The 10,989-nt window shown below is 45.0% G+C and overlaps 2 protein-coding genes across 3 annotated transcripts; one reads left to right on the top strand and one right to left on the bottom strand.

The window, feature by feature from the left end:
* Window positions 1–708: 708 nt before the first annotated feature.
* Window positions 709–3,508, bottom strand: LOC306757811 (actin-related protein 2/3 complex subunit 4-like). Its single transcript, XM_079242956.1, has 6 exons — window positions 3,422–3,508; window positions 2,595–2,713; window positions 2,164–2,275; window positions 1,991–2,086; window positions 1,253–1,423; window positions 709–1,166 (listed from the first exon to the last, which is right to left on the bottom strand). Exons 1-6 carry the CDS (start codon window positions 3,422–3,424, stop codon window positions 1,161–1,163), a joined length of 507 nt encoding a protein of 168 aa, XP_079099082.1. The 5' UTR covers window positions 3,425–3,508; the 3' UTR covers window positions 709–1,160.
* Window positions 3,509–3,883: 375 nt separating this feature from the next.
* On the top strand, window positions 3,884–10,705 carry tada3l (transcriptional adaptor 3-like). Of its 2 annotated transcripts, none has more exons than XM_079242751.1 (9): window positions 3,884–4,082; window positions 4,348–4,590; window positions 4,673–4,920; window positions 5,051–5,156; window positions 5,241–5,376; window positions 5,471–5,574; window positions 6,890–6,996; window positions 8,760–8,951; window positions 10,238–10,705. In XM_079242751.1, exons 2-9 carry the CDS (start codon window positions 4,381–4,383, stop codon window positions 10,428–10,430), a joined length of 1,296 nt encoding a protein of 431 aa, XP_079098877.1. In that variant the 5' UTR covers window positions 3,884–4,082; window positions 4,348–4,380; the 3' UTR covers window positions 10,431–10,705. The 2 variants fall into 2 exon arrangements, with proteins under 2 accessions (XP_079098877.1, XP_079098878.1); XM_079242752.1 differs by having other exon boundaries at window positions 4,353–4,590.
* The last annotated feature ends 284 nt before the right edge of the window (window positions 10,706–10,989 follow it).

Genomic DNA, 10,989 nt, shown 5'->3' on the forward strand with positions numbered 1-10,989 from the left:
GCGTCCTCTACAGGACAAGGTGGACGGTTTAAAAGTTTGAAGTGTTTTGTGAAGTAATCCGTGTGAACGTGTAAGTACAGAAACAAAAGGAACATTAGCTCAGTTGTGACTAGAAAACCTTCCAGCTCCACCATAATAAAGATGCTATTTTTTTAAACCAGCCATGATGTTTCTTGGACTGATGCATCGGACGCTTATTTTCTCACAAATCTGAATGTTGATGATAAAAAGTTAGAAAAGACCAACTTGGCAGAGAAATGCAATGATTCAGAAATCATCTGGTGGAATCGGAAGCTTCCGTCTGTGTCCACACACACTTCCCAAAGCTCGACAGGTTCAGCCTGGATCGGTCAGAACCGACTTTAACCGGAGATTAGGATCCGGGTCGCCCCGAGGCGGCTCTCCAGCTGCATGCACACCAATAACTGCACTGACATGCAACGCAAGAAAACGTGTAAAATGCACCTTCTCCTCGAGCTAAATGTTGAACATGAATCTCACACACACACACCGTTCACACAGTCTGCAGCACTTCCCCTTCCTCAAACAAACGCTTAAAGTGAGATATGACCTAAACGCCGTCGAAAAGCAACTTCCTCAGCGACAGCAGGTCCATTTATAGAAGCAGCAGCACATTTAGCAGAAACCATAAAAGGAGTTTTCTGACTCAACACACCAGTATAAACAACAGACTTTTATTCTCGGATCATTTTCTTGCATGTTTTGTGGCGTCTGCAGACGGCGCTCGTCCCGTGACGTAATACACACATTACTTCCTCTAACACGTACGTCCTGGACTGAAACATTTTGGAGAAAAATTTAAAACAACGTACAAACTCACGTACACAGAATACAAAAACCTGCTTGCTGTATTTGCGACAACGTGCCCCCCGCCCCCCCCCTGTATTCACGGATATCAACTTGATTAATACTTTAAGGACCCGCCTTTGTTTGGGGATTTGTTCAGAGGCTGAGAATGAAACTGGTAAATATCTCATTATATACAGGAATTGATATTCGAGGATACAGGGAAGTACTGAAGACGGCCGCCAAAGGTCCCTCTCATCTCCGTTCTGATTGGCTGCTCCCTCCTCCTCCGCTCCTGCTGATTGGCCGTTAGTTTGCCGGAGGCTTGTACGAGACCGAGGACGTCGGCGTCATCAGAACTGGAGGAGAGAGGATCCGGTTACTTCCAGCTCTGGAATGTGTGCAGATTTACACGCCAGCCTCGCAGCAAACAAACGTTTCTTACGTTCTTGAGGAATTCCTCGGCGACGATCCGAGCCCTGGCGTTGACGGACAGTTTCATCTCGCTGATCTCCTTGTCGATCTCCTCCATGAAGTGGATGACGAAGTCCACCAGCTTGTGTTTGTACATCTGCTCCGTGTGGAAGTTGGTGATCAAGAAGCTGATGTCGTACCCCTGCAGAAGGACGTTAACACATCAGTGAACGTTGGGTTCATCACAGAAAGCTGCAGGTCAGGTCGCTTCCCAGATTCCGACCCGAGGTAACGCTGCGCCCCTCGCAAAGGAATGTTTACATTTATTTATCATATTCCAGACACATTACTGTATTTTTTTCTTAATCTCAAACACAGATACAGAACAAAACAAGGATGCACATTTGTGTACCTTGTTTGAGAAGGAGCAGAAAGAAGCCAGAGGTTCATTTAAATACTGCTCCTTATTTACAGTCTATAACTTACACAGTTAGATGTCTGTATACACAGTTTACATACTGAAAGTCATCAGTCAGAAGGCAAAATTCTGTGTATTTTGTTCCTCGGGTCCAGCAGAGCACAGAGGTTTATACGTTCAGCAAGCATGCGTTTCTATACTGCGCTTAGAAATAAAGAGGATTGGAAGTTACTGATTCAGTTGTATTCATGCAGTTTCCAGAACATTTGTGCTTCAAAAGCCCCGTAAACTTCGTCTTCTGTCACTCTCGGGTTTTATTCTACCACCAGATTCCTCAGGTTGCCGACATACCTCTACTGGTTTCCTCCTCAGGATGAAGAAGTTCTCGGCTCTCATCATCATGAAGCGCATGAACTTGTGGCAAAGGATCTTCTCGATCTCGTCGGCCTGAAGTTGATCACAGCAGAAAGTTTAGAGCGTGCTGGTGAAAATCAGGCATTCATGGTCACGCTGGGTTTCATCACCTGCTTGACAGCAATGCTGACTCTGACGGAGTTAATGGAGCCCTCAATGAGAACCTTCTCCTTGTCGTTACGGCTGATCACCACCGGCTGAAGAAGCAGCTCCTTACTGCTCCTGTGAGCACATAAACAACAGACTTCCTCAGCTTCATAACCTTCAGTCATGCCAGCATAAGCCCCCTGAAAGGTCAGACTCCTTCCAGACTTCAGCTTGGTATTAGGAGGACACCTGCAGACAGGTTGCAGCACGCTCCATCCATGCCTTGCACACGCTTGTGCCATTCTTCCTCATGTCAGAACTTTATTATGCAATCCTGCCCGAACATGTCTGAGCACAGCAGATGAACTAAAAAACAGCTTCAGGGGAGGAAAAATGGGAGGAAGAAAAGAGGTTTTGACAGCAAACAAGACCAGCAGCGATCCACTGAACATACCTGACCTCCACCTCTGGCTTGTTGTGGCGCTCCACCACCTGGGAGGAGAAGTTCTCCAGGCAGAGAGCTGCCTGCAAGGTGGCCCTCACAGCGTTCAGGTAGGGGCGCAGAGTCGCTGTCTGGGGGGAGATTAGGACAGACAACTGGGTGGACATCAGGACAGATAACTGGGTGGACATCAGGACAGATAACTGGGTGGACATCAGGACAGATAACTGGGTGGACATCAGGACAGATAACTGGGTGGACATCAGGACAGATAACTGGGTGGACATCAGGACAGATAACTGGGTGGACATCAGGACAGATAACTGGTGGACATAAGGACAGATCAGTGTCTGGAAGAGTCCCTCTGCAGAGGATCCTGCAGGATGATGTGGTCTGTTCTGCTGCCAGCTCGTGATGGTGACCTCTGAGGTCAGGTTTAACAAGTATCCAAAATAAGCTGAGAGCAAAGCATACCTTTCTTTTAGCAAAGTAATTATCTGTTAATTTAAACAGAGATAATTAAAACAGAAATACTAATTTTTGTTTAGCTCGTAGCAGGGGATGCTTTAGGACACCCAGACGTATTGAAAAGATTGACGTTAACCTGACGCCCAGATACCTGGATTATGGCATAATAGAAGCTATATTACTGAGAAACTCTGAGAAAACTGGGCCGAGAGGAAGAGACAGGAGGATGCATCTTCTCTCATTTTACAGCATCGTGGCTGAGAAGCTAGGAGCTAGCTAGTTAGCTGATCCCGTTACTGGTTAAACCTCATTTATTTGGAGTAAAGACTTAAATTATTAAGCATGAAAAATAGAATCAGTGCAGGACTTACCATTCTGAGCCGTAAGAAGACGGAAGTTCCTCAGCCACGCCTGGGACGACTCTTCCGTAAATCCTACATTACCAAGTTATTCAAGGGTGTGTTTGTTTTTGTTACCTGTACGTACGAGGCGGGTGTGCGTACGCCACACGCGTCATGTTACGTACAGAAATCCTAACACCGCCCGGGTGTGGAATATTTTCATTAAAACGAGCAAACCCTACGGTGAGTCCATTCCGCTTTTCCAGGAGGAGACATGTCGCTAAATATCCGTTTGGCCAGGAGTTATTTTCATACTCACACTTTTCTAGAAAATATTCTTGTTAAATAACAATTTTAACGAAGCTTACTTGACTTTTTTTTTCCGCAAAAAAAATTGATTTAGGGGACAACTATCCTATTAGTTGCCCCTCTCCAGAAAGTGGACTGTTCCGACCGTACCACTTCAGCGTAACGTTGTGATCAGAATATATCCCGTTTACTCAGCTTGTGTTAGTAACCATAACATTATATATTTTCTATCACATAACGAACCATTTGAGTGTTTTATTATAACTAAAAGTAATTTTTGTTTGGTGAAGAATGATGATTTTGGTGGAACTTGTTCCAGTTTGGTGGAACTGGTTCCAGACACCCTGATGGTTTCTCCCATCATGGACACCTTCCACTGACGGTAAATATCGCTTCTCTTTAACATTAAAATGAACATTTCTGATCCATAAACGTGTGAAATGAAGTGGCTGTAAGACGTCTGGGTGTGAGTTGTGTGCACGGACGTGTCTGTTACGCGCACGGCGGAGTCCTTGTATGAAGCTGCGTGTGCGCGTCTTGAATGCGTGCGTATGTGCGTGGTTGGCTCATTTCTCTGCGTGGGATGAGAAATCTGCTGCTTCTGGTTGCAATGACACCCATTAACCTGCGGCTCCCATTGCTCCCAGTTCAGCCAGAGCCAGGCAGCTCTCTGCCCCACCATGAGCGAGCTGAAGGACTGCCCCCCCCTGAAATACTACGACTTCAAGCCCGTGGAGCATGTGAAGCTGTGCCCACGCTACACCGCGGTGCTGGGCCGTTCAGAGGACGATGGCATCGGCATCGAGGAGCTGGACACCCTGCAGCTGGAGCTGGAGACCCTCCTGTCTTCAGCCAGCCGCCGCCTGCGGGCCCTGGAGGAGCAGAGACAGGTAGGAGTCTGCCACCCCGCCCCTGATCCAGCCTCACCAAGCTGTTGTTGCAGAACTTCTACCTCTCTGTGCTCCATCTCAGATCCTGACAGACTGGCAAGACAAGAAGGGAGACAAGCGCATTCTGAAACTGGGGAAAGACCCCGATCCTGCAGCCTCTTCCCGCCACAAGCCAAAAAAGCAAAAACTGGATGGCAAGGGAGGACACGGGCCTGGTCCAGGTCCTGGAAGACCCAAATCCAAAAACCTGCAGCCGAAGGTGCCAGAGTATGACTTTCCCGACGATGCGCAGGACATACCCCGCACTCCGAAGAACGATGCTCCCAACAGGTGATCACCAACACGTCGACTTGCATCATGAATCCAATGCTGTTCTGATGTTCTCTGAGATCTTCTCTGCTGTCAGACGTGCAACGTGCATCCGCCTCCTTTTCCCGCTTCATGGCTGTGTTCTGAGCAGGTTCTGGGAATCCGTTGAACCATATTGTGCTGATATCACAAACGAAGAGATCCGACTCCTCGAGGAGCTTCTGAAACCTCCGGATGATGAAGCCGAGTATTTCAAAGTAGGAATTAAAAAGTCGTGAACTTCCGGCTGGTTGAAGTTCAGTGTGTTCAGATGGTGATTCCAGGAGTTGTGTTACCTGCAGATTCCAGCGTTGGGGAAACACTACTCGCAGCGGTGGGCGCAGGAGGACTTGCTGGAGGAGCAGAGGGAAGGAGCCCGAGCCAACGACAAGAAGAAAAGCTTCATGGGAGGCCCGCTGGCAGAGCTGGATGCGAAAGGTTGGAGAACACACACCCTGCTTCTGCTCTGACTCAGCATGGATTTTCACCGGTTGTTAACTGTGCTCCTGTTTTCTTTCCCTGCTTAAAGTAGATGTGGACTCGCTGCTGAAGAAATCCGAATCCCAGCATGACTCGCCAGAAGACGGCTGTCCCTTTGGTCCTCTCACGCAGCGTTTGCTGCAGGCGCTCGTCGAGGTCAGACTCGCTGTTTTCTGAGCTGAGAAATCTTCATCATTAACTTTAATATTCCCACTCGTTCTCCGGCACCGCATCGCTGACATCATCACCGGTTTCTCAGGAAGGGCTGCGTGTAACTCTGATGGATATCTCAGCGTTTAGGTGCCTTCACACACACAGCTGATCAGATCCTGCATCCATGTAAACACGTCATCTGGAATCTGATCAGATTCATATCAATCAGATAGGTTACATATTTATCCATGTGAACGTCGTTATTCAGGTTACTCATGGTAACACCATTATTTATCACATCTTCATCACCATCACTACCATGTTGCTAAGAGACCTCTATTTTCACCTGGACATGATGATGAAGACACTTCCTGTCAGACTTTCCACCAATCAGAGAGCTTAAACTGACGGTAACGTCCAATCAGGAGCAGCCAAAGATCAACAAGTGATGAGAAAAGCAGGAAAATAATGATCCTCTATGGCTGGAATAAAGCCAAGAAGACGTTTGGGATGCAGCTGAGGTGGAGGTGCTGCAGTGAGGACAGCAGGTAGATAGTAGCAGGAAGACCTGTGGAAACATGGAAACAGTGTGTGTGTGTTTCAGACGTGAGAGAATGATGTGCAGATGAGAAAAGGCTTGGTCACTGCTGATCTATGTGTTTTATTTCTACAAACCTCTGGTTGCCCTTTATGCTGCTTTATCTGTTCATACAGTTGTGCTCATATGTCTTCATCCCCTTTCATTAAAGAAAAGGCTGAATTTACAACAGTCACTCAAATAACTGGAGACTTAAAAAAGGAACAAAAACTAAAAATTTGCAAAAATCTAATTTAGTAATATAAGACACTGTTTTTTCTTTAATTGACTTGAAGAAAGAAAGAAAGAAAGAAACAAACAAATGTGTCCTGGACAAATGAGAGACTTTTCTGTTGAACAGTGGGACAAAATACCTGTCAACAGGTGCAGAAGTCTGACTGAGAGGAACAGAAAACACCTGACTGGAGCGGAAACATTAAAGCATTGTTCTACTAAATATTAGTTTATGACTGATGGAATATGTAATAAATTATCTTATTTGTTTGCTTTGTAATAAAAATATTTTTATTGAACCAGAATTAGAAAATAATGTAATGATTTTCATAAAAGTTTTATTTATTATTACTTTAGTCAATTTCAGCTTATTTTACAGGCAGCTGTTATTTTCCGTCTTTAATGAAAGGGTATGGATAAATATGAGCACAACTGTACATTAATTTTCCATCACTTTAGCCTCAGATTCTGACAGCTGAGATGTCCTTTCCTTTCTGTTTCTTCCAGGAGAATATTATATCCCCCATGGAGGATTCTCCTATCCCAGACATGTCAGGAAAGGATGCTAATGATGGTGCTGGGACCTCCCCACGAAGCCAAGGAAAAGCTTTTAGGTGCGTTCGTTTCGGCTTTATCGAACTAACAGACGACATGTTGGAAAAGTCAACATCAGTTCCCTGAAGGAGAAAACAAAACTGCTTCATCAGCGATATGAAAGGAAACTTTTGGGTTTATTCAGGCTTCATCTCACGGCTTTGTTGTTTCTTAACCCAGTTCTGCAGCTTTAAATAAACCTGATGGTTAAAACATGTAGTCAGTCCGTTAGAAGTTGTAAGATAACACCGTGGCAACGTTTACATGAAGGTTTTAATTCCTCTTTAGTTCAGAATTAAAATGAAATCCACTTTAAAGAGAAGAAACTCGACCATGTAAACAAACTTAATCCCTCAGCAAGTGTCTGGTTTCTTCCCGTTTTAACAGCGAATTGTTTAATTCCTCCGTCATTCTGCTCATCCCGTCACGATGACGCACGTTTTCCGCTCGGTGTCTCCAGGTCTTCCTCTTCCATCCTCAGCTGCTGGAAATGGGGAAGTCAAGTCGAGCTGCTGCTTCGGCAGCAGAATAAAAAGCAAAGTGAAAACGTTTTTATGGTGTGATCTTCCATGTTGTAGCTGAACAGAAAAGCAGGAAGTGCAGTTTGTTTCTGGTAGACGTTGGTCCCCGGACAATCCTGATGGAGCTGAACGTCAGGTTGCAGAACATCATCAGATCTCGTCTTCAGAGATGCTTCATGAGTTTAAACTAATAAACATATTTAATCATAATATACATTTATACAATATACGGCCTCGTTTTTCCAACATTGACTCTACGTTTCAGTGAAAACATGCAGGAGTTTCTACTCCACAGTGAGAAAACCATCATATAAGCCTCTTTGTCAGGTTGCCATGGAGACCGTGTACCTGGCTGCAGAGTGACCCGTTTCTGTGAATTATGCATACAGTGTGCCCGCCTGCGCACCAACACACCCGAAAGACGAAGGAGGCTTTTTTTTCCAGCCGCTGGTCACCTGATCAGCACAAACCGTCTTTAAAACCGGCGCAGATCAAGACGCGGTGAAGCAGGGAGGCTGGAACTACCGCAGGCGGTATTCTGTAAATGTCACATTACGATCATAATAAAACACACAGCTGATATTCTCACGTCATCATGTGTGTGTGTGTGAAGGTGGATCTTTCAGATGGATTAGAAACATCCCTGTAAGCATCATCTTACCGGATGCAACGACTGAGTCGTCATGGTAACTAAGCGTCGCCGTAAGAAGCTCCTCACGTTTACTCGCCGTTAAAATGAGACATTTATTAAATCTAGACTGTAAAGGAGAGATGAATGTTTTATGGATTTTAGAAAAGAAAACTGACCTTTGACCTGCAGTACGTCTCTACAGAAAATGTCTCGTCGTCTTTGTTGCTCTGGACGAATGACATCTGCAGAACCGTGTCGGATTTAAACCAGTTTAATCCTCCCTGAACGCAAAAACAACAATTTAACACATCTTAAAGTTTGTTTCTAAAAAGTTTCTGCTCCAAACATGGAAAATGATCCATGTCCCTGATTCCCAGCATGCATCTGCCTCTTTATCTGTTAACCCTGCTGAAAAATCACCAAGATCTGCTTAAAGTATTCAGTCAAACTTTATTTATAAAGCACATTTCTGACAAAAGTAACTCAAAGTTCTTAAAACAAGCAGCCAGCTGCAAAGATAAAAACAGACAAAAATGAGATTTTAGTGAGATGCAACAGGAGGAAAACAAGTTTTAAGAAGTCATCTGATAAAAGTTTTCCTCATGCCGTCCATCTCTCTCCTCCTCCTCAGTGTTCCTCACACTCGTTCCTTAGAGGCACGAATCAAAGAGGAGCTGATAGCGCAGGGCCTGCTGGACTCGGAGGAGCGACCCGGACAAGGAGGCGACTCGGAGGATGAGGTCCTGGCAGAGCTGCAGAAGAGACAAGCGGAGCTTAAAGCCCTCAGTGCCCACAACAGAGCCAGGAAGCAGGAGCTGCTGCGGTGAGGATTGTAGCAGGCCGGAGACCGACTGACTGCCAGGGTCGCTTTGTGATGATGGAGAGACACAGCTTCCTCCATCATCATTGGTCAGTGTTGGTTTGTTGTGTGGAACTCCCACCAGGCTTTTCATTCCAAACCGCCTCCTCGGAAAGTCCGCTTCGTTTGGGGAAAACACACTGATTCGGTTCAGAGAAGTGGACTCTGGTTCACCTTCCAGCAAAGAGCGTTGTGAGTTCAGCAGAGTTGATGCTCTAAATGGGGAAAGATGTCTCCATCAGACGTGGAAAAACTGATCGACCCAGGACAGCTGGAATCTGATGCAGATCCACAGTTTACTTGTTGTTCTGTATTAACCAATAGATGAACCAGTTTTCTTCTTCGTTGGTTGTCTTATTTCTCCTTCAGTAAGATTTCATGAGTGGGTCGTGTTATTTAAAAGGTCTGATTTATTTGTGTAGTGCAGCGTGAACGCAGACTCACCCCCCCAAATGGGGCGAGTCTCCTCCCCCGGTACAGAGTCCAGCTGACGTACCTGCTGAGAATGTAGCCTAACAATCAGGATGTGAAGCCTTCAAATCAGATCCTGCGTTCATGAGCCTCAACCCGACAGGTGGTAATGAAATGATGTAAAACATCATGTGACAGCTGTGAAGTCGCATCTCATTTCCAAACCGCATCACGTGCTAATATTCAGTAAATGACTGAAATGATGAAACAAGACTTAATAAAACCATTTCATTCAGATGAGATGCAACAAATATTCCCCCCCCTAGTGGACGAACAGACTGACATTTAAAGGTCTCCATTTCCGTACATAACGGAGCAGAAATGACATCCGACTGTTTGGTTTTTAATAAAAGGACAAACCAGAAACCTGTTCTGGAGTAAAATGACTTTGGATGTGACGCGGTGCTCAGTAGAAACAAGGTTGGAATAAATGAGCTTGACCTCGTAGGAGGGCGGTGGGGAAACACTGGATCTGTCGAAGTTTGTCCCGTAGTCGCTTCTTGGATTTTAATCTTTGTTTTGTAAATGTTTTCAGCCTTTCACCTTCTTGTATTTAAACTGAAACTCCTTCACACAGGAGTTTTTGATAAACCTTTATTTACAGGAAAAAACAGCCTCAAACATTATTTTAGCTTGTTCAACCAGTTCAAATAAAGATTAAAGTCGTCCAACAACATTTTCTTCTGCAACAAAACAAGACGTGAATAAATTTACTGTGGCTGGACGTCCTGCTGGTCCATGTTGAAGTTTGTCTGACGTGAAACTTGTGTTTCTACCAGGTTGGCAAAAGAAGAGATGCGCAAGCAGGAACTGAGGCAGAGGGTGAGGGTCGCCGACAACGAGGTGATGGAGGGGTTTCGGCGGATCATGGCGGCCCGGCAGAAGAAACGAACTCCGACCAAGAAGGAGAAGGATCAGGCCTGGAAAGCTCTGAAAGAGAGGGAGAGCATCCTCAAGCTGTTAGATGGATAAAGGACAAAAGTCTGTGTTTTTTCTTTCTTAATCCAGAAGCATACTGGGAGATGAAGCGTTTCCAGCGCTGACGGAGCGGTCGCCCTGCAGTGAGCGTGCTGATTGGCGTGTAGCTTATCCGCCCTGTAGCATCCACTTTGCATCAACTGTTTTCTGTTTCCTCCCAGTTTGCTGCTGGAATAAATCAGTGCAACTTAATGTTTTTGTGTGAAGAGCGAATCAGACGTGTTTGCTGTAAGTAATAAATATGTGTTGTTGTTGTTGTTTTTATTTTATATTTTGGGTCATTTTTCCCTCATTGCCGTTAGCAACACATCATCCACTGAATGTTTTTATTAGTTTTCAGTAAATAACATCGTTACGGTGTCTCAACTCCTCCACATAGATCAGTATTTGTATCATATCCTAAAACTTCACATTTTTCTCACAATAGATGTTTTTCACACTAAAATTAATCACCTGATACAATTAATAAACATTTCCTGTAAATTTTATCCAGCCTTAATTTTCCAACATTACAAAATAAAAACCCCATTTTCTTCCAAAATGTCTCTTTATT

This window comes from Telmatherina bonti, assembly GCF_933228915.1.
Source record: "Telmatherina bonti genome assembly, chromosome: 6".
NCBI lineage: Eukaryota > Metazoa > Chordata > Actinopteri > Atheriniformes > Telmatherinidae > Telmatherina > Telmatherina bonti.